This window comes from Siphateles boraxobius, unplaced genomic scaffold (assembly GCF_051911475.1).
Source record: "Siphateles boraxobius isolate OS27281-9 unplaced genomic scaffold, OSU_SipBor_1 7, whole genome shotgun sequence".
In the NCBI taxonomy this organism is placed as follows: Eukaryota; Metazoa; Chordata; class Actinopteri; order Cypriniformes; family Leuciscidae; genus Siphateles; species Siphateles boraxobius.
In genome coordinates this window covers 30,345,998-30,372,487 of record NW_027509197.1, presented here as the reverse complement: position 1 = coordinate 30,372,487, position 26,490 = coordinate 30,345,998, and the positions used below count along the sequence as shown (strand labels likewise).

Genomic DNA, 26,490 nt, shown 5'->3' with positions numbered 1-26,490 from the left:
TTGTCCAATTAGCAAAATTATATATATATAGGCTAAGATCAGAAATCAGTCCACATATAAAAGTGCTAGGATTTAACCAAAAATAATACAACCAAATCATGTTAAGTCAATGCATGTTATTTATCAGGTGGAAAATATACTTTTGAAGAAAACTATCGTTTGGCCACACATGGTGAAGTGTTTCACTGTGAGACCTTTTCACCTTTCCTCTGAGTGTCTGTCTCCTCCCTCACGGTTGGCACGTCCTCCCTGTTGCGCTCTCGAAAAAATACTAAATTAATCCAGAAATGTGCGTCACCTCAGCATGACACCCTGCAGGCTTTTTACTGTGTGATGGGCATTAGCTTGCTTACCTCATTAGTATAGCTTCATGTAGTTTGAGGAGAGTCAGATGGGAATGTTTTTATATCTGAGTTGGAGTAGCATGCTTATGATGCAGGGGTTTTATATTGATGCTTCACTGATGTTTTGAAAACTCTGTCTCAGGTTGCTGTGGAAAACAGGATATTTTTGTGCTGATCACATGATACACTGAAAACATATGATTGAATGACATAAAACGAGTCACATGTGTTATTATTGGTTGACACTGTTGTTTCATCTTGATATGATTCAGTTCATGTTTTAACTCAAATGATAACTTTTGTGATGTATTTAAACTTTCTTAAAGGGATAGTCCCTCAAAAAATGTAATTCTGTCATCATTTACTCACCCTCATGTTGTTCCAAACCAGTTATTTTGAAAAATGTTGGTAACCAAACAGTTTGTCTACCCATTATTGACTTCCATTGTATGATCAAAAAATATAATGGAAGTCAATGGGAACCGATATGTTTTGGTTATCTTTCCACAAAATGTTTTCTTTTGTTTTCCACAGAAGAAAGCAACCCATACAGGTTTGGAACAACATTAAGGGTATGTAAATGATGACAGAACTTTTATTTTTGGGTGGACTATCCCTTTAAGCACCTTTATTTAGCACCAAATTTCAGGGAAAAATAAGGAATCAAGGCCACAACTCTGATTCCAACAAACCTTACACACACTACAGAAGTCATCTTTGGACATGTTGAGTCTTCCATCAAACTTGATGACTCCTCCCCATCCCCACCAACCTTACCAAATAACTAAGCAGGCTAAAAGTGAGTTAGCTGCTAAAATCATTATGAGTTGAGGGGGGTGTTGGTTCTGGTGGGCAGGTGGATGGGACGGGAGGGGGGAAGGTGCTTCTAGATGGCAGGGGTGAGCCCTGATGACAGCTGGGGGGGATACAACTGAAGAGGGTCAAAGAAAGTGGGTCCAAGGGGAAAGCAGTGGGGTTGAGAAGGGTGAATGAATATCTTGCGTCTCTACGTTAATGGCCCTCCTCTGGGGGTGGGGAAAGGGCCAGCAAGACATATTTAGATGAGGGGGGGGGGGGGGGGGGGGGTCGTCTGTGCGGTTTGTGGGGTAACGGGCATCAGCAGCTGAGGTCTCCTTAAGACTTCCAGACTCCAATAACTCCTTTTCCCAAGAGTCCAGGCTGAGATGAACAAAGACTGTTTAGTCACTCAATGTCACTATCAGCTTTCATTCAATACACAGTTTGATTTCTCTTTGCCTCTCGTCATTCCTTTTACTGTCTGCACTTTGCTCACACACATGATGAGGGACACTGACAAATTTGCATGCTGGAAGAGTTCCACTCTTCGACAAACATCTCTCCCTACTCAGATGACTAAGAAAACCCCTGGGCTTCTAGCACATGGAAGATCAGTCTGAAACACAATTTGTGTACAGTACATGAAATTTGTTTTAAATTTACATTTTATTTCAATTTTCCCTTTTATTTCATTTTAGAATAATTTAAACATTATCAGACATCATAGAGTGAAATATGTGACCAGGACACACCCATACAATGGATTTACTTAACCAGTTAAAATGTTAACCTGCAGGGAAGAATAGAATAAAAACGTTCCACAACAGAATAGAACAATATTATAAGGGCATATGGTAGGCTATATGAGAATTAAGTAGCAATCGAAATAAGTAGCTATCTCTTTTTTTAATATAAACAAAGTAGCAACATTCACTCTCATCAAAATGTTAGATAATTTACAGTAGTTCATTTCCTTTTTCCGTCCTTTGACCTTGACAACATACCAGCATACTTTCATTTATTTTGGAGAAAGTGGTCAGATTCTAGCCACCTTTCCTGGTATTTTTAGCCATAATCTGGTGCCATTACACATTCTTTGAAAGATTATTGTGAGGATGTAAGCATACACTTTACAATGGGTTATTCACTATTCATTGGTTAACATTAGTTAACTACATAAGTTACCATGAACTAATAATGAACTGCACTTATACAGCATTTATTAATCTTTGTTAATGTTAATTTCGACATTTGCCAATACTTCATTAAAATTGTGTTAACATTAGTCAATGCACTGTGAACTAACATCAACAAACAATAAACAGCTTTATTTTTATTAACTAACATTAACAAAGATTAACAAATAAAGTAACAAATGTATTGATAATGGTTAGTTCATGTTTGTTAATACACTAACTATGTTATTAACTAATGTTAACTAATGAACCTTATTGTAAAGTGTGTTAGCCTACCAAAAAATATTGATGTTGCCATTATTAATCTAGGTGTAGAGCAATGAAGTACACTATTTCTATGGTAACAGTTAAATGTAATAAGGATACTAAAGTAATATGTAATTTATGATCTGTAATAAAGACAATAATGACAGTATTTTGACAATAAACTTCTGACCGATTGCTGGAGTGTCTCGCTGGATTGGGTTACATCCTTACGACCGCCATTTTATTTACACTTTCAACAGTTTCACATTTACATTTGCCATTTTGCCTCCACATGTTCCCGAAGAAAGTGTTTGTATTTCTTTAAAGCAAGCAGTAGGCTTACATTAGGAACACATCTTAAATATCTTATAAAGTCTCCATTTAAAAAATTCAGTCGAGCTACACATTCTCTCCGCACAAGCCTTAGTAATTGTTCAAGAAGATTTGCGGCTTGTTGTCTGCCCTAAAATTGAAATGAGATTTACGACCTTCTGCAGTCACCAAGCTTCGCCCCATTCTCCATTTGTGGCGCGCGAGCCCTCCCCTCTGCGGCCAACGACCCAATCCGCTTGAGCATCAGTCTGACATCAACTCTGAAGTACATTATACCAGGTATATAAACATCTATGCTTACCTAGAGAATGCCGAGTATCCTCCAAGCTGTGGTCCACTCCCTGTGTTAACTTCCTTCCCGGCGGACAAATAGACAAAAGAAATGGCACCTAAGAAGGACGCTAAGAAGCCCGAGCCCCCCAAGGCCGCAGCTGCACCTGCTCCCGCGCCCGCACCTGAGGCCCCACCCCCACCCGCCGCAGTGGATCTGACCGCTGTGAAGGTAACGACCATTCCTGTCAAATCTAACAGACACATTCTCAGTGAAAAGTTAACTCTACTGCTCAGACTTTACACTGACATTTGAAGTGATAGCTGACATTGAAGTATGCAGTTTGTTATAGCATTTTTTTTAAAACTAAATTATAAATCAGAAATAAAAAAATAAAAAAAATAGTTACCTATAGGTCATGAATGCTGATTTGGTCAATACATAGCCTACTTTCCATAATATTCCGTTATTATTAAATGCCAGGGATTAGGCTACATGCATTTGCTTTTAATTAAGCAATACATACATAATATCTGTATTCTGACGTTTATAGCCTCTAGTGTCATTTAGCTTATTTCTGAAAAGGCCTGCATTAAGGTTACATTTACACTTTCATTATGTATTTTACATAACTAGACTGTCATGAAAGTTTGATCCTTATATTTGAATTTACATTACCTGCTTATGTTTTAGACTTAAGTCATTAGCAGTTGCCTAAGGTTGCTCTATTGCCTGATGACCGCTGGAAATATTATTGGCGGATTCAGCACCACGGATAGTTCCGGATAAGTTCTGTTTTTTTCCTGAATAACTACAATCAAACGTCACACCCCTTTTCTGATTGGCCCAGATAGCCAAATGTGGAGAAGTTTCACATGGCCAAACATGGAGCTCCTTAATGTTCTGTAAGCAGCTGAGCAACTAAATTAAGCATGCCAAGATCTGGGGCTCTCACTCTTCAGTTTTCAATCAAAGCAGCTGTTTGTGAATGACTCACCTGTCATAACGGTGTTAGTGACGTGATGGATTTTCTCAGGTCTTAAAAATCATTCCACATCTTCAGGCTATACACATATTCTCCCTGATTTATGTAGTGGACATTTGCATTGCTGATTATTATTTTACGAAGTGTTTTGCTTTGACCATTACTCCAACTGCCCTGATATTTACCATTCCTGATATATCTTATTTTCCTTTGATATTCTGACTGATTAATATGATGATAATGATATTGTACAATAAAAATTAAGATATAAAATTAGAACAGATCAAATGTAATGTAAACTAAAGTCTATTACTGTGTTTAAACTGATTTAAACTAACTGGTTTGATTTGTAATTTACATACAGAAGACAGACAGAAGGGGCACACAGATCTGTACTGTCAGGCAGTCAATATATAAGTATGCAAATATTCTGGAATAGAACATAATAAAATGTAACTCCAATTTCCTCATATTTTTAATATTTTTAAATTCCTCATATTCCTATATATACTTATAAAAGAAAATGTCTGCATTAAGGTTGGGTAAGACTATAATAGCTTTAACAATACATTTAGCATAATTACACTATGTTATGTTAAACAGATTCAAATACAGCTGTCATGAATGTTTTATATGTAAATGTGCATAGCCTACTGATCTGCATTTTATATTATATTTGTAGATGACTTATGGGATAGAGTAATATGTACCTCTGTTTTCCCGCAGCTTGATTTCAGCCCGGACCAGATGGAAGGTAAGGTCTTTTTTTTAGAAGGTGTTGCATTGCTCACACCTATGTATGAGTTAACACGGAATGTGGTGCTTAAAATAATGAAAAATATATATAATAGGGAAAATCCTGCAGAAAGATAATTAGATATTAAATATCCTATTTCAATTCAACTAATTATAATCTGGCAGGAATTTAATAAAAACAGCAATATTAATTCAAAAGCTTAGAACATTTTAAGTGGTTTGAAGTTAGCAACTTGAGTCAAATTCCCAAAGTGTTTTGGGGTTTACTTCTATTGTGCCATAAAGGTCAAGCAATTCAATGCAGTTAATTTGCACCCTCTTTCAGTGCATCATTTTATGTCAAAGAATGTGGCCATTTCTCCGTGATGGGCCGCTTTCGGCAGCCTGGGTGTGAGTTACACCTCAGTCAGCATTCTGCTCTCACATGGTACTGCCTTTATATGGAGGGAGTTATATTCTTGGGAGAGCATATCCATTCCATGTCGACTCTTTGAATGTCTCCCCCTGGTCCTGTCACGTAGTTGCTGGCAGCTGGCTTTGTGCGGAAATCAGATGAAGCTATTAATCTTTTAGCAGATCATATTCCAGGGAGCTGATAGCCATGATGCCCATAGAAATACTGAGCACTGATAATTACTCAGTCTGCTCATCTTTGGTTATCTGTTTAATCAATTTCAACTGTTAAATCTGTTTAAACAAATGAGAAACCCACACATTTAAAGGTAGTGTTAAAAAGGGAACCTGGTGTTTTGCAAGCACCTGTTTGTTTGAGAGATCTGAATAAAATGCATAATTTGGATGGCCATCCTCATTGTAGATGCCTATTCATTTTGTTAAAAAAAATTGTTATAAGCATATAATTGTTGTATAGCGTATATAGTCTCTTAGACTATAACCTGACAAATGGCAGACAACTTTGTCTTAATATGCCACAGTTTCGAAAATTTTTTTAGTGAAATCTTATATCAAATCAATTAAAAAGCAATTTTTTTCTTTTTTGGGGGGCAAAATAGTAAAAGTCTTTTAAGAATATGCTAAAGTTACATAAAGTTTAATCTTCAAATTAGACATTTAAAGTGCCTCATTAAAAGTGTGTAAAAAAGTTTCTCATGTCCCAGCAAAGTGCAACTATTTGCGCTAAAACCCACGTGTATGACTACAATAATAAAAAATATGATAACTAATACTAGTTTGCAATATTAAGCAGCATATAACAGACTGTTTTTATACTGCTAAATTACTGGAAGTGAGTTGTGGGCGGGACCATCTGTTTGATTAACCAATGGCAGACAGGGATGTGTACAGGAAACCTGTTTGCAAGTAGTGTGTGCAGAAATGACACACTTTAACTAAAATAATCTCTCCAAAATTCCAGATTACAAGGAGGCCTTCGGACTTTTCGACAGAGTTGGTGACAGCAAAGTAGCCTTCAACCAGATTGCAGATATCATGCGTGCACTGGGACAGAACCCAACCAACAAAGAGGTTGCAAAGATCCTGGGCAACCCCTCCGCTGATGGTACGTTGATTTTTTTTCTTCCTTTTAATTAGCTACACTGAAAGTACTTCTAGTCAACATTAGCACTGTCAGGAGCTTTCACCGTGAAATATTTCAGATGCTTGTTTGCTTAACTGTAATTGGCAGAAGGTTGGTGTCATGACAGGTGCTTGCAGTGCATTATGTTTCACTATCTGCCCTCTATGACTCCTTTATTCACTTATGTCCCTGTTCACAGACATGTCAAACAAGAGAGTCGACTTTGATGGTTTCCTGCCCATGCTGCAGTTCGTGATCAACAGCCCAAACAAGGCAACATACGATGACTACGTTGAGGGTCTGCGTGTATTCGATAAGGAGGGCAACGGAACAGTAATGGGTGCTGAGCTGCGTATCGTCCTCTCAACACTGGGTAAGTGGCCAACATGAACAAGTAGATGAGATCACTACTGCAATTCCATATTCACATCAATAATAGAAGTGGACTCTTTTGAAACAACAAATGTGACGACCTACTCAATCATTTTGAGTTGTTGTTACTTTGAATGAACTGAATGTAAAAGTCTGCTTTGTAATTATATATTAGTGTGTCTCAACCCTTTTGACCCCATTATATTAGCTAAGATATGAACTCTATTTCAGATTAAATTTTAAAAAAGAAATTACTATTAATGTTCTTCAATTACAACAATAGTCATTAAGGGGGGGGGGGGGGGATATGTTCAGTTTACATCTTAAGTTTCATATATAATTAATTAAATAATTTTAAGTCATCCTGCCATCTTGGCGGTTTGCTGAGGTCCCTTATTTGAGAACCCCTGATATGTCATAGTATTATAATATTTCTACTAATCAAACCTGTTGTCAAGATAATAATTGAAATGGTGGCTGTCATAAAAACATTTAGAGAAAATTGTCTTTAAAGAATTTCAACAATTTTCAGACATTTTTAGACAGAATTAGATGATTTATTGGAACATAGCCTACATTAAATTATTAAAACAGGATAAGATAAAAAAATAAATAAAGCATCTATAATAAAGTGCATATATTAATAATATATTAATAAACTTTAACAACTTTTCTAAGACAAACGTTGTGACATGTTGTTATGTATATATTTTTCTGCGTGTGAAACACTGATTTGCAGATTACAGGAGATATGATACGTTTCAGCAAGTATCTTTCAGCATACCTTAGTTGTTTCATGCTACACTTTTAAAAATAAAGGTTTCAAAGGTTTTTTGTTTGTTTTTTTTGTTTTGTTTTGAAGAAGAATCCGTTTTGGGTCCGTAAGAACCTTTCAGTGAACAGTTCTTAAAATATTAACAGTTATTTTCTTTTTTTATTGTGAAGAATATTTTAATAATATAAAGAACCTTTTTCCACTATGAAGAACATTTTGTGCAGTGGTTTAAATGCATTTGTCGAGCATCTGTCTTTCAGCCTGTTTAATGTAATGATCAAACTCCCTGCAGGTGAGAAAATGAATGAAGCTGAGATCGATGCTCTCATGCAAGGCCAGGAGGATGAAAATGGCTGTGTGAACTATGAGGGTCAGTTCAGTTCCTTTCATTGTCTCATTGCACATTAATCACAGTAAAAAAATTAGTTTTATAGAGATAATTGTTGTTTGTTGTCCTGTAATTCTGAGCCAGCATCACATGGACATTTTTTCAATCTCTTCATTCTAAACAGCTTTCGTCAAACACATCATGTCTGTGTAAGAAGTGAAGAAACTGAAGCATTTATCCAGATTCCATGATGTCAGGACATCCACACAATGTTTCCAAAACCAACTCAGAAACGGATAAAAGGGACATGGGATGTTAGTCATAAACAATTATTTTGTAATTTGTGTTTCCTATTTTTTTTCCACTTGACTCCTATTTCTTTTGTCCATTCTTGGAATCAATTCATATTTTTTCCAGCTAGTATTCTTGGTGATGTTCTTGCCGGGACAAGCCTCTCCGTATAGCGGAACAGTTGTGAGTGGTGGGGGGTGTGGGGGGCATCATGATTACACAAAAATATAAACCACCCCCTTGACCACTCACTGTCTGGATCGCAAAGTTAAAGGTGCTAAATATACTGTCATTAATGGACTGCCTGCAAAACCTCCTTCCCCTTTCCCCAGAGTCTTAATTTATTTTTCGCCTCTGTCAATTCTCATAATAAACTTTTCACAAAGTATCAGCCTTTGTTGTGATTAATGTTTTCATATTCAGCGCACAAGACAGAAAGGCAAGTGAGAGGTAAGTGAACAGGTAGGTAAATATGACTGATTATAGCAGGTATTTAGTGTCAACATGAAACAGTATTCACAACCCAATTCAGAGTGTAAATGATAAAAGTAAAAAATTATATTCAACAAGAAAAACAGAAACTTTGTGAATTTTATCCATATGGAATTGATTGGATCAGGAAAATGGGAAGGTTGTTCACAATGAGTATATCAAGAAAGTATATGCAGTCAATTTTAATATCATGTTTAGTTTATGTTAACATTAAGATAACCTTAGAATAGAACTGGTAATAAATACCCAATTAAAGACAGAGCTTAGGCTTTTTTTATTCATAGGTTATTGTACAATATCAGGTAACATTCAAAGACAACTGGGATGCAAACATGTCACATTTTGACCTTGTGACCTGCTTTTGAAAATGAAACGTCAACCGTTTATAAATCTGTTGTCAACAAATGAGACGCTTTTGGTTTTCTTGTGGGATTCCGCTAAAATAAAAGCTCTGATTTAACACTGATGAAAGCAAAGAAATTAAGACCGATATAAATATTGGTACAGTAATTTTACTGTTGTTGCGTAAAATTATTGTATTTTTCTTTTTTTTAACTGTCCAATGGTACTATTACTATAGTAATATATTTCCTTATTGATTTAATAAGTAAAATAATATTATTACATAGCCATAAAAACAAGTGTGAACGTGACCTCAGACAACTGAATTGGAGAGATTTTTAACTGTTAAAAAAATTATATAATTTGGGTGAGTTTTTAAAATAGTAATGCACCATAAAATAAATCATACTAAGAAAAAGTATCTGCAAACATTGAGTTCAAATTGTAGAATTTTGCCCTGGACCCTAGAATTCAACCAGTAGATTTCCACTTACCATTTGTAAAATCACTATAATGTACAGCCTCTCGTTGCTTGTAGCTTTTTTAAACCTTTAAGGAAGCAATAATACCACAGTCATAAGTCATAACACATTTCACAAACACAAAGTCAGAAAAAAAAACAGATCACACCAATGTTTTGTTCATTTTCTGTATTTTTTTTGTCATAACTGTTAAGGGCATTTATAATCCGTATCATACCAACAGGAGAAAAACTGCATACATCTATGTGACCTTTTAAATACATTTACAGCAGCTGAGGGAATCAAGGAAAAGGGCAGGTAAGGCTCAGGGGGGCCGAGAAAACACAGAAGCCTACGAATGACAGCTGTTCTAGAGGAAAAGGGGCAGGGGAGAACCACAAATGACGAGAAAAAATATACTGGTGTACTGTGTTCAAACAAATGCAAGCGCAGTGAGTATCCTTTTTAAAGTTTTGTTTTGTGTTTCTTTTTCCACGTCCTAAGAAAGAAAACTAAGCATCCAAGCAGGAATCAGCAGACGAACACAGGGAAATCACCAACAGCGTCCCGAGGAGCTGCTCCCTACGTTTAAGAATAAAATGAGGGCCGCATATCTTGCTCAGGCGGGTCCGTTCCCATCTCGACTCTGAAAGATGGCGGTATGTGGTTGACACTTCAAGACAGCAGATTGAGCAGATCTTACATGATTCATGTATAACTGGAGCCCTCGATTGTATTTGCGTAATGTAAAACTGTAATATAAGCGTTTTGTGTAAAGGTGCAGTCACATTTACTGTTGCTCGGCAAAATATGCAGGTGAAATCCAGTCATTTCAACAGGATTCTGCGTGTTTGGGAGTTTCGCATGAGGGCGAAAAAGTTCCCAATGCAGATTTTGCTCAAGTTGTAGTTGTTCACGGCGAATTCACCGTGCTGACAGTGACTTCTGAACAAAATCTGAAAGTAACTTCTTCAATATCGCTCATGTGACCACACCATAAGTTAAAGCACAAATCTGCTTAAACTGTGTACCGACAAAGATCCACGGAAGCAACGGTTTCGTAACGGTCATCTGAAACAATGTACAAACTAAACATTGTTGCTAGTATCTACAAAACATGATGTGTTGTTTTTATTCGATGTTTCAGCAAATAACTTACTAAAATCCCTTGAAATAGAAAATAGCCTCTTTTGTGTACTAGAATACATGCTCGTCATACTATCTAGTTTTTTTTTTAAATGCAATTACAGGAATAACTTATCGAAAGAGTAACCGTTTCTTTTTTTTCAATTGAGCATGAGATGTCGACACAAAGAGCTGGTATACTTATAAATATATTCCCTTATAGTGTATATTTTGTTTGATCGTATGTGACTCGCAGTTGAGATGTTTTAGAGTCCATGCACTGAATGGGTGAAAGAACACGTGCAGAATGGTACCGTCGCGCCCCATTCCCGTGTATAAAAAATTCTGTTCGACCGACTTTTACGCAACGCACCTGACACTGACCCTAAACCAGCAGTTGAGGCCACTGTCTGTACACAATCATAAAAAGTCACATGTAACATGGGTAATAAAAAGCACTGGTCTCTAGCTCTAACAAGTTGTTATTCATTAAAATTGACCAAAAACAAAACAAAAAACAGATAAAATGCTTATTTTTTTTCAGATGGGAAGTGAAATTTGTAGTCTTCATTAAATACCGGAGGGAGGAAGGGTCAACCGTGACACCAATGAAGGGGACTACTGTAGATTGAGTGGAGGGAATTGGATTGAAGGGAGACATTTCAGATTCACAAGCCTTGTTTGGCCAGGGCAGCGGTCACATCATCAGCCAGCGTGGCCAGCTGTGGAGACTCCAGCATGTTGATGCTCCCGGACGAGGACATGTGGCTGTGCCGGTGAGGAGAAGTGCCGCCTGACAGCCCGAGCGCCTCGATCACAATCTCTGCCCCGTGATCCACACGTGCTTTGGCTGCGTCTCGGAACAACAGCTTATGGCTTTCAATCTTAGAAAGCAGGAAATAGGAAGTCGATGATGGTCACTTTGCTTGTCCTCATGTATGATGTGGGACGGATAAGTAAAAACAGTTGTGTTTGTGCACTCACCTGTACGTGGCCTCCTCCAGGCGTATGGTGGGCATTGTCCAGTGAGCCTACCTTTGCATGGGCTTTTTCTCTGAAGTCCAGCTTCACACTCTCAATACGCACATGACCACCTCCTGAGAGTCATAAAAATTAAATGCAATTTATTCATCTTTTCTCTGCTGGTGAAATCTTTTTCACAGAACAAAAAATCTCTTATGCTAGCCAAAGCTGAATTTATTTGATCAAAATACAGTAAAAAATATAATATTGTTAAACATTATTACAATTAAAACGTATGAATATATTTTAAAATGTAATTTATTGCTATGAAGGCAGTGTCATATGATCCTTCAGAAATCATTCTAATTTGCTGATCAAGAAACATTTCTTATTATTGTCAATGTTGAAAACTGCTTAATATGTTTGGTGGTTTCTTTAATGAATTGAAAAAAGAACTGCATTTATTTCGAATATAAATCTTTTGTAACATTATAAACGTATTTAATGTCAATTTTGATCAATTTTATGCATTGAATAAAAGTATTAATAAAATAAAACAAAAACATTGACCCCAAACTTTTCAACAGTACTGAATGTATAGGCCTATGCTCTTAAATTTATACAAAATATGAGCGTTTATAAAATCTCTACTCTTTAAAATACAGATGTGATCACTGTTAACTGTTAATTATTGGAAAGAGTTAGGAAGATTCTTACAGCATAAAAATTGGCCTTTTGTATATAAGAATAATTTGAAATGGCAGAATCCTTTTAAATGGGTTTGGCAAAGGAGGAGATTAAAATATAACCACAAGATGGTGCTGTTATATCATCAAATAGCCTACCTCATGTGTTGCATGCTTTAAAGTATCATGATTCATGACATTGAAAATTTCCAATCTGTTGCTAAAATTTCCACAATTCATTAGCATGCTCACCTGGCCTGTGGCGGATGTTGTCCAATGATCCACACTTGGAGGTCACATGACTAAGATCAATCTTCTTAGATTGAATGTGAACCTGTAAGCAACACCAGATGTTGAGTACAAAAAATAAAACACAAATGGGATAATAAAGGCAAGGAGTCACTCCAGTTCTTCTTCACATATGAATCTGCAATGTAAACAAAAAAAACTTTGTATAACAATAATCGATGAGTTCAACTAACTCCACAACTAAACGCATGTTACTGTAGCTGAGCTGCAAATCTGCAAAAACTGATCAATATGCTGAAGATGTCACAACATTAAGAAATCCAACAACTGCAAATTAATATCACAAATACACCATCAGGTCACTGAATCAGATGATAGACTGACAGATGTTAAAAAATTCATGGCAGAGTAAATATTGGGTTGGGTAGATTCTGGTGTAGCTACTGAATCATGAAAAGGAGAGTTTGACCTTTTGTCTTATAGAAATAAGAGAAATGTAGCTGATTGTTATATTGTAGTGCTCAATTACCGCATTAAAGTAATGTTCAGGAAAGTTAAGGAATATTCCAACCTTAACTAAACAGACAGCATAAGTAATATTTTGTGGGAATCAAATGACCTTAGCGTTGCTAGCACCATGCTCTACACAGTGATGTCATTATAGCTTTATTGTAATAGTCAGTCACAATGACTGACCGCTGCTGCTGCAAGGGGCAGAAAAAGCAAATCTGATTGAAGTACAGACTCAGCACATACCAGCTCTGACATTTAGCAAACACTGGTCAAGACATTTTAGCCGGCAATATACACAATCAGAAAGAAAAGAACAGAGAGAACAAAAATTAGTGAGCTGACTATGTAAGCAGCTTTTTTTCGGCATAATTAGGCTGCCTTTAAGATAATTTCTTTTGATCAAATTGTGAGACAGCATTGCATTTATCCTTAGCAGTGAAAGCAATGGCATAAATGTATTACAAGCTTGGTAAAAAAAAAAAAACCTGGATGGCAGACAAAGTGAGAGAAATGTCAATAATTAATATAAATCATTTTATTATGTAAAATCATTAGTAAAAATACTCCAAATATTTCAGTATGCTGGGTATTTATATCATTTATCACATATTTAGTGTAGCAACAAGTTAACAGCAAACTACTCAAATCAATTGTGTGTGCTTCACATGCCCTTTTTACACTAGCATTCAATCGTTTGTGGTCAGTTCGATTTTTAATTTTTTTATTATTTTGGCTTGACAAATCGTTAAAAAAGTATTCTCTATATAGTATGAATATGGGTATGGGTATATAGTATGAATATGAATGAAATTCAAATAGTCTACATCCGCCATGTTGTTACTGTCACGTGACGCACCAGCGTCAGTTGTATCGCTTCACTTTCATAGTATCCATCAAATGCGCACTTCATAATCTTGCCAGAAGTAGTAGGTCATCCTGTTTTTCGAATATTATCAGAGAATGTCTAATAAGGGGAGAATTGGCATGGTCTGGTTACTTCCGGTTTCTGGACTGGCTGCAGTAACACGTCTCTGTCCATGCGGGGGCGCAGAATGAAAGGGAGTCTATGGGGTTTCACCCCCAGAAATCCACTTTTCTCAGGATGTAATTTTTTGTCAAGTAATTTGAAAGTTGCTTCAAAAAGGGGGGGGGGCTAAGATAATACACTCAGCTGAAAATTGCATTTTTAAGTTCACTTATCTGTATTAAAAATCCGTTCAAAAATGTGATGACGTCACATAATGCTAGCGTGTTACGGCCAACAATGACCTAACCTGTAAGAAATCGAAAGGACATAAGTACTCGTTCATTCGACTTTTGGTCTATAACCTATATTGAACTTAGCGGAATCAACAATAAAGTCTACGTTGATTCAACGACAAGCAGGAGAAAGGGATACATTTAGCCGTCTAGCTCCATAGACTCCCATTCATTCTGCACTAGCCCGCGATAACCTCCAGTGGAATTCTAATGGGCTAATAGGAAGTGCCAAGACTCTCCATAGACGGACTGTGATATTATGGACATAGGCTAGGCTACTGTTTTGACAAACTGTTTTTAGCATACTATATAGTAGGGAGCTATTCAATTTCAAACACAGCAATAGAGTATTTAAAGAGCAACATGCAGGTTGGACACCCCTATATAGCATAGTGTATGTTGATGATAGAACAACTAGATTTTCTTAACTGGAGTAATATATATTTAGCCATTAACGATATTTTAAGATAAATTGTGATAAAATAACTTCCGCGTCTGTAAAGCACTAACCGGAAGTTACGATCGGCGAGGGAGTCTGGTCAAGTTCAAGCTCAGATTACAATAGATGCGAAAGAAGAAACCGAGTTCTCCGATGTGGACGAACATGCTTATGATGGCCCACAGGCCTATAATTATGAGCCTCCTAGGCGAGATAGTAGTCAGGGGGAGATCAGGGGGAGGAACAATGGGCAGAGGAGAGAAGTAGAGTTGTGGTGTCAAGAAAACCAGTGGCGAATAGGGCAAGTGACTTGGTGAGTTCATGTAAGTTAGCACCGTGGCTAACGCTGGTTCATCTACTGTATGGCTAGTACCTTGGTGTTTTTACAATAAATCTGCTTTAGCCAACATACGTTCGACCTTGTTCTTGATTAAACATCCATTTAGATTTTCTTAATTTAAGCCAGCAGCGTTTTGTCTTCTCATATTCTACGCTGACAGTGATTATGCAGTCCATCCAAGCTGGTTATCACTATCTACATTGACTAAATACCATGCCATAACAACAAATTAATAATGACAATACCTAAGCTACAATAGCAACAGTCTAATGGCGCTTTTCCACTGCATGGTACGGCTCAGTACGGTTCTGCTCGCTTCGCTTTTCCACTGCGTGGTACGACTCAGCTTTAGCTCGGTTTGCTTTTCAACTGCAGTTAGTGATACCATTTAAAGCGATCCGTACCGTACCATGCAGTGGAAAAGCGCCATTACAGTCATATCTGTATAAAACTCCAGTACGCGGTTTTGCCTGCAGGAGAGGGGCAGATTAGGAAGAGAGGCTACAGTCTCCCTGATGGCTTTTTGTTGGCTAGGTGCTTGTGCGGACATTGTGAGTCTATGGCGTCGGCGGTGTAAACTTTGACGGTGGACTTGATTCCATCGAGTGCACCGAGGGAACAGCATCAGTAATCAGCCTCACGTGGTCCTTACTCCGAAATCCCATCCGAGACTCCATCAAATCTCCAGGTCGATAATTCTCTGGAGTAAAATGTGCGCCACAAACGACCGAGTGTGTGGTAACAGACGTGGCAGTGAAGTCTGCTCTCTTCACCAGCACAAAACCCAACCAAGACCGAAAAGCCTTGTTTTTCCTAGAAGGAAAATGATGGACACGATGTCCTGACAGGCTGGAATTCGTGCAACTAGCACAAACACAATAATTTACCATTATGGCTTCTCTAAAACTCGATCTAAAACTTTCTGTCTCTCAATACTGCTCTAACTACACCAACACCCAACAATGAGAAAGCTTAGCTGACCGCGAGCTTTTTTATTTACCTCGGCCTACGTCATATGACGCGTTGCTATAGCGGGAAAGGCGTATTCCAGAGCCTAGTACATTTTCATCAAAATCTCAATATCAAATGAGATTTCATTAGTAATTTCTACATATGTGTTTTAAAAATACCTCTGCAGACATTTTAAAGTATTAATTCAGAAATAAATTCAACCTGCATGTTGCTCTTTAAGCTGTTTATCGCTAGCAAAGCTTAATGACTATCCAAGGACAACTTAATATTCAACAATATTTTTGACCTGACTGTACTGACTCTGTTGTAAAAGAACTGAACTTAGCTGGACGATGACATTGTTTTATTTATTTTTTTAATTGAATGAACTATGTATGTAATGGAAAATTGATAATCTTTCCAATGGAACTGAATCAACACTAATCTGAACAACAGACGAAATGTATAATTTTCCTGCTATCAATGTAAATCTGCTTTAAAACAATCTGTATTGTATAAAGGGTCAAATAAAGGTGACTTGACAAAATGTTAAAACATGCTAGCAATCTGCTATTCATTCTAGCAACATGCTAAAACATGTTAACAATGTGTTAAATCATGCTAGCAACATGCTCATTTTATTAATATCCCAATCAGACTAGCAACATGCACATACATGCTAGGAACATGTTAATTCATGCTAACTTCAAAATACAGCTATTTGAAAATTTTTCTTCAAAGTTAATGTGTTGATTCATCATAAAACATGTTAATCATGCATGTTAAAGCATGTTAAAACATGCTAGTGATGTGTTAAAACATGCTAGCAAACATGAGAACAATGTTGTAAACAACATGCTAACAACATGCTAAAACTTGGTTACAAGATGTTAAATCATGTTAGCAACATGTCAAAACATGCTAGCGAAATGCTTAATCATGTTAGAAACATATTAGAAAACAGATTAATCATGCTAACAACATGCTAAAACACTAGCAGCATGTTACATCAATGCTAACAACATGTTAAATCATGTCAGAAACATGTTAACAACACGCTAGTCATGCTAGCAAAATTCTAATTATGGTAGCAACATGTTAAAAACATGTTAAACATGCTAATAACATGCTAATCATGCTAACAACACACTAATATATGTTAGACACGTTATCAAAATCCTAATCATGTTATCAAAATGCTAAAATATGCTAGCAACATGTTAAATAATGCTAACAGCATTTGCAATTTGTTCAATAATGCTAGCAACATATGAGTCCGAATTTGTGTACTTGTGCACTATTCTTTGATGTTTTTTTAGTATAAATAGTGCGAGAAGTGTGTTCACACTGAAATTCCACATAGAAAAAGTACACTTTAAATACCCGGAAGATAGTTAATTAATGGAAAAAACAAATTGTGGGATGTTGGGCACTTTATGCACTTGACTGTCACAGCTTTAATTACGTAGCGGAGGGTGAGGGGCTTTCTGACTGCGACAGTGAATAACTAAATAACCATATAAAATGTATACACTACACGGATGAGTACGTGCATAAGTACATAATGATAGTGAGTGGATAGTGTATAGTGCGCAGTGGTGGAAAGAGTACTGAAAAAACATACTCAAGCAAAAGTACCATTACATTCCAAAAAATGTAGTGTGAGTAGAGTAAAAAGTACTTGTCCAAAAAACTACTTGAGTAAGAGTAAAAAAGTAGCTTATTTAAAAGTACTCATGAGTAGTGAGTAGTGGGTACTGAGCTGCGGATTCTACCCCTTATAATAAACACTGTGCACTACAATTTATAAATTAAAAAAAATTGCACATACTGTAATTCACATTATATTTTGTTCTTTGTCAGAAGGATTGAAGAGTATATATCATCCATCTTTTTAAAATGCATCAAATCAGTACACGCATCACCATTTAAATCATATTATTTGGGGGGGAAAAGCATTTCAAATTAGGCGAAAAGAAACTGGGCCTGAGCATGCTATTGTTGCACATAAAATATCAATATTCATACCTGTGCAAAGAATTCAAAAACCTTTAGAAACTCATATGATAGTTCAGCATCACACACCATGAGATGGGTTAAATAGAGAGATTAAAAAATACCCAATTTCTCTCCAAAACGGTACCAATGTTAGTGTTTTGATAAATGAGAATCACTAATATTATCAGATTACATCACCTAATGCACTGAAAAAGGCTAAGATAGTAAGCTAACACTAATTACACACTTTAATTCCATGCTATTAAATATGTTAGAATTTAAACGTAAATACACATTGTTCTGAAGGGTGGCATCATCCCTTACATTTTACACGGCTACATTTACTCACATTGTAATGCTGCTGATAATATAATTTGTAAGGAAAATTGTGCATTAAATAGGGAAGTTATATACAGGAAACTTTTACAAAAGAAACAAACAAACACACACACACACACACGCATGTCTCTTTGTAGTCTCGGCGAAGCTGTTTTATCAGCAGCATCCACACACAAAAAAACAAAAGTTCAACATGAAAAATGTTTTTGCGCAAGTGCACTTGCCAAATGAAGACGGATTGTATAATGGATCAATCAAAAAACATTGTTTATTAACGAGCTGTAACGTTAGTCACAGACTGACAGAAATGCTGTTCAAGTTAACGCCATGGTTCATAGAGTGCACTGATTCTGACTCTGGCGGCATGGCGAGCGCGAAACGCGGCAGTGCACAGATCGTGACGCGCGTCTCTCTATAATGTGATTGTGAAGTAAATGGGAGCGGGAATTCAACGCATTATGAACTCGTCACGTAATACCCCCAACCTCAGACCAAATGTTAGGCCATGTAGACAGGCCAGCCTATATAAATATCATATTAAGCAGAAATGTGAAATGTACCTTAGCATATTAGAGGAAGACGCTGATATCTGGATTGAATTGATGCGTGAAGAATGCACTTCCACAGCAGTCACGAGTAACAGCAGGAATAGGCGGTTAAAGTTTTCTATGCTTAATTTGATTTGATGACAGTCACGAGACCGATTAGGCTACTCAATCTAATCACGTTGATGGATAAAAATAAAATGAAATTAGGCTAAAACAAGCATATGTAACGAGTAACGACCACAAACAGAAGAGAAAATAGCGGAGAAAAAGTACCGATACATCACTTAAAATGTACTCAAGTAAAAGTGAAATTACACAACTTTTAAACTTCTCAAAAAAGTACAATTTCTGAAAAAAACTACTTAATTACAGTAACGTGAGTATTTGTAATTTGTTACTTCACACCCCTGATAGTGCGTCATTTGGGACGCAATCGTAGGCCTATTTCATGTTAACAAAATGCTAATAATGATAGCAACATGTTAATTCATGCTAGCAATGTGCTAATTATCCTACTAATATGCTAAAACTAGTACTACAAATACTGTTAAAATTTGACTTCCCTTTCGAAGGGAACTCAACAATACGTCAACGACGCTATGGGGAACGCCTCAGGCGTGACAGGCGTCTGAAATCACTATCAAATCACGTCAATCATATTGACCGGCGACAGCCCGTGAATCATTAGCGTGAATGATTAACGTGCGACCTGGAAGTATAAAGGGGCGCCTTGCAAACATGACAAACCATCTCATCGTCTTCAGGGACTGTTTGTTTGAAACGCTATTCAAAGTATACGAAGGTAAGAGAAGGATGAAACGCACAGCTAAGGCAGATTGTTTTCGTAAGTGTGCCGACCCGTGTCCGAGGTTTCTGACACCGGCCGACACACACGAGCTGTGCGTTTTTTGCTTGGGTGAAGAGCACGCACGGGAGGTTCTCGAGGGAGCCCTCTGTGCTAACTGCGAGCGTTTTTCTCTTAAAACGCTCCGCTCTCGTCTGGCCCTCTTCTCGAGTGAAGGGGGTTCAGCGTCTGGACCCCACGGCGCGGGTCCCGCTCGTGCCGAGGCCGAGCGGCGACTTAAATCATGGGGCTCCCAGATGGAGCTCGTCGATCGCCTCGAGAGGGTTGTTAACCTCTCAGATGATTCGACGGCTGACGAGGGCGAACTGCAGGTCGATGGGGAAGATTACTCACCTACTGTACCTGCAGTTGATGCTCTTCAGGACGCGCAGGAGATGGCTGAGGAGGTGTATGATCAGGTAGATCCTGAACCTCCTCAGCCACCCTGCCCCGTGTATGCAGAGCTGGTGGATGTGATGGAGCGCGCTGTCAATAGGCTGCAGCTGCCTTGGCAGCGCGCTACAGGACGGATCGCTTGCGGTAGGCTCGATGATCGGTTTCTCCCCGGCCATACACCACCAGCTCAGGTGAGCCTTCCATTCCTTCCTGATCTTCACACGGAGATCGAGAGGGCATGGAAGAGCCCATACTCTGCCCGTATTCACCGACATCAGCGGGCCAGTTTCGCTGATGTCGAGGGGATCGGAGAGCATGGGTACGTGTCAATGCCGCCCATTGACGAGACGTTCGCGAACTATCTTGTGTCTGGGCGGGCAGCGACATTGAAAGCTCCAACCCTGCCATCCAAACCGCTAAAAACAACGGCTCGTTTGAATGGCAGAGCATACACGGCAGCAGGTCAGGCCGGTGCTGCACTGCACACCATGGCAGTCTTACAGGCGTACCAGGCCGACCTGCTGGGGGATCTCGACCAGGGGGCAGGGATGTCCCCTGAGGCGGTGGCTGAGCTGCGCCGCACCACAGATCTGGCTCTCCGGGCCACCAAGCAAACCGCTGCCGCGATCGGACGGTCGATGGCGGCGATGGTGGCCACGGAGAGGCATCTGTGGTTAAGTCTAGCCGACATCGGGGAGAAAGAAAAAGCCTTTCTCCTCGATTCGCCGGTTTCGCCTTTCGAACTCTTCGGCACCTCCGTAGAAGCGGTGGTGGGGAAGTTCAGGGAGGCGAAGGCGCGCTCAGCAGCGTTTAAAACTTGTATACCGCTGAGATCCGCGTCCGTACCCCGGCAAGCGGGAGAGCCTGGCCCTTCACGGTCTGAGGACCGTAGGCAGGGTCAGCGAGCCAGTGTCGCCTCTCGTGCGCCCCCTCCCTTGAGGAGCAGGTCGCAGAGAAGGCGTGACTCCCGCAACAGAAGAGATTTGAGGGAGGTTGTCCAGCACAAACGCACACAGCGTTGGTAATGGATAACCTCCCCGGAGGGTCACGAAATCTGCCCTCTCTCTTCTGACCCCCAGGCGTTCGTAACATCAGGCCTGGGGATGGGCCTATGATAAGAACTATGTTCTGATGGCCCACCTAGGCTTGGTTAGTGGAAACGCCCCTTTCAGGCATGTAAAGTGGCGGATCCCAGGTTTGTAAAGAACTATCTGGCGAGTCTTCACTTTGCACGCCGCAGGTGAGCTGCTGGTCTTTTCAAAGAGTACTTTTTGTGATTAAAAAATAACATATCTCTCTTTACAGACCTCGTTCCCTGTATAGAGTCATGGGGTCATGTCAAGGTAATAAGGTAAGAGAACTTTATTGGATTATCAGGGCCCTGAAGTTCCCCGTTGGGTGGCCAGAACGGTAACTGTGTTAGCCTTCGGGCTGCTAGCCACCTCAGGGTAGAGTGGTTGGTCTCTCTCTTTAAATTGTTTTACTTAGAGTGTTGACTGGCGCTAGAGCTTCAGATAGATCTTATGTCCGGCCCACAGGTCCGTTTTGACTTCTTCCTGAGTATGTCGCCCCTTGAGCTCTGTTTGGGTTTCCATTAGGCTGAGCGATTCTGCAGCCCTTTGTATGGAATAATACAGACTATATTCTTTAGTAAGGCTGTGGCTCCTCCGAGCCCTCAGATAGATCTATGCTTGCAGGCTGGCCCTCACCAGGGCCGCCTCTGTAGCTGGCCTAGGCTGTGCCAGGGATATTAGAGGCGCTCTGCTAAAAATTTTAGCATTTCTTCCTCTGACCCTTCACTGTGTGAATGTTGGTTTCTAGCATCCCTGTATAAACAGCCTCCTCCCGTGGGAGTCGTTAGGCCAAGGCCCGCCCCCTTCTCTGCATTCTGGGGTGACTAGAGTAATGCAGCGTGGTGCTGAGGATGGTTTGTAAGGACATGGTAGGCCTCAAACAGGCCTCCGTGGTATATATGTCTTTATTGAGCAGGGTTAGGCCGTCTTTCGCTTCACGAAGAAGACTGGGTTTCCTGCCCGACCCTGCCATGCAGAACTGGCCTATGGATTTAGGCCGCCAGTTTAGGCTTCACTCACCTCGCTGAGCTACTGCTCGAGCGCTAGGTTGTAGGTGGTTGGCTTTCATTCAAGCCCCACTCCCCTAGGTTGGGCACAGATACATTTCTGTCACCCCTAGAGCCGCTGGCAGGCCCGCACCCTGATAACCTCAGGGTGAGGTGTGAGTATTCCCCTGTGATACAGGGTAGGTCTGAGCACTTCACTCCCAGTTCTGTTTTATCCCACCTCGCACCACTATGGCTCGGGTCGAGTATGAAGTAAGCTTCACTTCTTCTTTGGTCGAAGTACGCTCCCCTGAAGCCAGAGCATTGCCCTGAGCTGACGCCCATGCATAGATGGTAGGCCCCTGACTAACTGGGGCCTCCGTTGAGGCAGAGTGGCGTATGTTGTACTCCCCTTGTTTTAAGGGTACTAGCTTTCTTGCGGAGTACACTGCCATGGGCAATGTGATTAGGCACCAGGATGCTGTAGGCGGGTGACCAGGTGGTAGGCCTCACCAGGCCTCCCTGAAGGTGAGCTCCCACATACCGTGGTTGTAAGGTAGCAGGCCTCACCGGGCCTCCCTGAAGGTGAGTTCCCACGTACTGTGGTTATCAGGTAGAAGGCCTCACGTGCCTCCCTAAGGGATCAGGTAGTAGGCCTCTCCGGGCCTCCCTGTAACGCTCCCTAGTGGTGCTGGGTTTATGAAGCTAGTGGTCTCTTGCTATCAGTTTCAGCTAGCCTTAATAGGCAAGGCAAGGCAAGGCAAGGCAGGGCAAGTTTATTTATATAGCACATTTCATACACAATGGTAATTCAAAGTGCTTTACATAGAAGAAATTAAAATAATCAAAAGAAATCAGAATAATTAAAACAGTTTAGAATAAAAGATAAAATACAGAAATCAGAATAATTAAAACATAAAATAAAATACAGTGCAAACAGTCGGACGAACAGTGGCACAGTGCTCATTCAGTAAATGCACAGTTAAACAGATGTGTTTTGAGTCTGGATTTGAATGTGACTACTGTAGGAGCACATCTGATCTCTTCTGGAAGCTGGTTCCAGCTGCGGCGGGCATAGTAGCTAAAAGCAGACTCGCCGTGCTTAGAGTGAACCCTTGGTATTTCTAGCCGATGTGATCCTAATGATCTGAGTGATCTGTTGGGTTTATATTCACTGAGCATATCTGCAATGTATTGAGGTCCTAGGCCATTGAATGATTTATATACCAGCAATAATACTTTAAAATCAATCCTAAATGTAACTGGCAGCCAGTGTAAAGACCTGAGGACTGGTGTGATGTGTTCATATTTTCTGGTTCTGCTCAGAATCCTAGCAGCAGCGTTCTGTATGAGCTGCAACTGTCTTATGGTCTTTTTGGGAAGGCCAGTGAGAAGTCCATTACAATAATCCACCCTACTGGTGATGAAAGCATGCACAAGTTTTTCTAAGTCTTGACTGGAAACAAAGCATCTAATTCTTGCAATATTTTTCAGGTGATAATATGCTGATTTAGTTATTGCTTTGACATGACTACTGAAACTAAGGTCTGACTCCAGAGACACACCCAGATTCCTGACTTGATTTTTAGTTGTTTGACCCCTAGACTGAAGGTATGCGTTCACCTTGAGAACTTCATCTTTGTTTCCAAACGCAATGACTTCAGTTTTGTCTTTGTTTAACTGAAGAAAGTTTTGGTACATCCAATTGTTTACTTCATCAATGCATTGGCAAAGGGAGTCAATGGGGCTGTAATCGTTAGGCGATAGGGATAAGTAGAGCTGTGTGTCGTCTGCATAGCTATGGTAAGCGATTTGGTTCTTTCTCATTATTTGGCTCATTGGGAGTATGTACAGGTTGAATAGGAGTGGCGCAAGAATTGAGCCTTGAGGGACTCCGCATGTCATGGATGTCCACTCAGACTTATGGTCTCCTATACTCACATAATAACCTCTGCCTCCTAAGTATGACCTGAACCATTTTAGGACTATCCCAGAAAGCCCGACCCAGTTTTCCAGCCTGTCAAGAAGTATTTTGTGATCGACAGTGTCAAATGCAGCACTGAGGTCGAGTAGTACCAGCACTGATAATTTGCCTGTATCAGTATTTAAGCGAATATCATTTATTATCTTTATGAGCGCGGTCTCTGTACTGTGGTGCGGTCAGAAACCAGATTGAAAATGGTCAAAGTATCCATTCGAGCTTAAGAATTTGTTCAGCTGATTGAAGACAACTTTTTCAATGATCTTGCCTATGAAAGGGAGATTTGAGATCGGTCTATAGTTGTTTAATATGGTCTTATCCAGATTGCTCTTTTTCAGGAGGGGCTTGACAACAGCAGTTTCAGGGAGGTCGGAAAACTCCCAGAGAGAAGTGAGGCATTTACCAGTTCTAGGAGATCTGCTTCTAAGCTGTGTAACACATTTTTGAAAAAAGATGTGGGAAGTGCATCAAGGGCGCAGGTTGATGTTTTTAGTTGCAGTACGGTTTCTTCCAAAATTTTGCCATCAATTTATTCGAAATCAGACATAGTGGCTACTTTCTCGTGCTGTTGTCTGATCTGCCTGACACCAGCGCAACTCAAGGATGAGCTGATCACCTTTCTGATATTATTGATTTTCTCAGAGAAGAAAGAAGCAAACTCACTGCACTTTCTCACTGAGAGCATTTCACTGGGAATCTGGCTTGGGGGGTTTGTCAGTCTCTCTACAGTAGCAAAAAGAGTGCGCGTGTTTATATTGCTGTTTATAATATTCGAGAAAAAAGTCTGTCTAGCTTTGCTTAGTTCCTTATTGAAAGCATGGATGCTGTCTTTGTAGATGTTATAATGGACTACAAGTTTTGTCTTCCGCCACATGCGCTCTGCTTTTCTGCATTGTCTTTTCATATTTTGCACTGCTGTTGAGTTTCTCCAAGGTGCTTTTTGTCTGCCACTCTTCTTCCTGACTTTCACAGGAGCAATATCATCAATTACACTCTTAACTTTTGACTTAAAAGAATCAAGGAGAAAATCAACAGAGTCAGCAGATATGCTTGGTGTTAAAGATATAGCCTTCATAAATAGTACACTAGTGTTCTCATTTAAGCATCTCTTCTTGACAGACACAGATCTAGCTTCAATGGCAGGAGAGATCAATATATCAAAGAAAATACAAAAATGATCAGACAGTGCTACATCCTTAATAACAATTGATGAAATGTTTAGACCCTTACTGATAAGTAAATCTAGAGTGTGTCCACGATTATGTGTTGCTCCATGTACATGCTGAGTCAGATCAAAAGTTTTTAAAACAGTTTTGATTTCTTTTGCCATATTGTTTTCTGCATTATCTATGTGGATGTTAAAATCTCCAGCAATGGCAAAGCAGTCAAACTCTGAGGAAATTGTTGATAACAGTTCTGTTAAGTTCTCAGCAAAAGCTGGAGAGTATTTTGGAGGCCTGTAAACAATGATAAGTAAAATGCGTGGAGCACCTTTTAACACAATACCCAGATATTCGAAAGACGGGTAATTCCCAAATGATATTTGCTTACATTGATAGACATCTTTATAAAGAGCAGCTAAACCTCCGCCTCTTCTGACAGCTCTGCAGACACTCATAAAAGTAAAGTTAGGAGGGGCTGTTTCATTGAGGACTGTTGCACTGCAACTTTCTTCTAGCCAAGTTTCATTTAGCAACATAGAATCCAGGTTGTATGTGGTTATTAAGTCGTTGACTAAAAGTGATTTATTTTTAAGTGAGCGGATGTTTAAAAGTGCTAACTTAACAGTCTTACTTTTTGTCCCCACAGCAATCTTGGTATGTCGTGTAATAGGCACCAGATTAGATGGGTTTGCTGTACGGCTTTTGAAGGCCTTAGACTTTCTATCATGTAATCGAACAGCAATAGAAAAAGATACAGGCACACTGGGTTCCCGCTTGTTCTGTAAACATTTGAGAAAGTTATTGTTATCATAGCGGGGACCCGACACATATCACTGAGAGCTGGTATCAGTTGTTTTTGGTTCACCTCGAGCCGCCGGAGGAGGGTGTGGGCCCTGGCGCTGTGGCAGAGGCCGAAGAGCTCTCACAGGAGGAGGGGGAGGGCGAGCTGGGCCCGTAGGCTTTGGTGGTTGTGGGGCCTGGCGTTTTTTGGTTGGTATCTGGGGGCTAATTGGAAGCTAATAGGCAGCTGCTGAAGGCGAGCTTGCGCCCTGGCTCGCTAAAGTGTTCATTCTCTGCTAAAGGTTCCCTCCCGGAACCTTTTTCTGCCT

The 26,490-nt window shown here is 39.6% G+C and overlaps 2 protein-coding genes across 23 annotated transcripts in view; one reads left to right on the top strand and one right to left on the bottom strand.

The window, feature by feature from the left end:
- Positions 1–3,155: 3,155 nt before the first annotated feature.
- myl1 (myosin, light chain 1, alkali; skeletal, fast) lies at positions 3,156–8,620 on the top strand. Its single transcript, XM_077216100.1, has 6 exons — positions 3,156–3,419; positions 4,900–4,927; positions 6,305–6,448; positions 6,666–6,839; positions 7,906–7,983; positions 8,126–8,620. Exons 1-6 carry the CDS (start codon positions 3,300–3,302, stop codon positions 8,152–8,154), a joined length of 573 nt encoding a protein of 190 aa, XP_077072215.1. The 5' UTR covers positions 3,156–3,299; the 3' UTR covers positions 8,155–8,620.
- A 1,081-nt stretch (positions 8,621–9,701) lies between these two features.
- map2 (microtubule-associated protein 2) overlaps positions 9,702–26,490 on the bottom strand; it is a 135,780-nt gene continuing 118,991 nt past the window's right edge. For all 22 annotated transcript variants that reach the window (XM_077216076.1, XM_077216080.1, XM_077216082.1 and 19 more), the window contains 3 exons: positions 12,554–12,635; positions 11,637–11,749; positions 9,702–11,536 (listed from right to left, as the gene is read on the bottom strand). In XM_077216076.1, the coding sequence (XP_077072191.1) occupies positions 11,321–11,536; positions 11,637–11,749; positions 12,554–12,635 (411 nt within the window). In that variant the 3' untranslated portion in view covers positions 9,702–11,320. The remainder of the gene's footprint in view (positions 11,537–11,636; positions 11,750–12,553; positions 12,636–26,490) is intronic.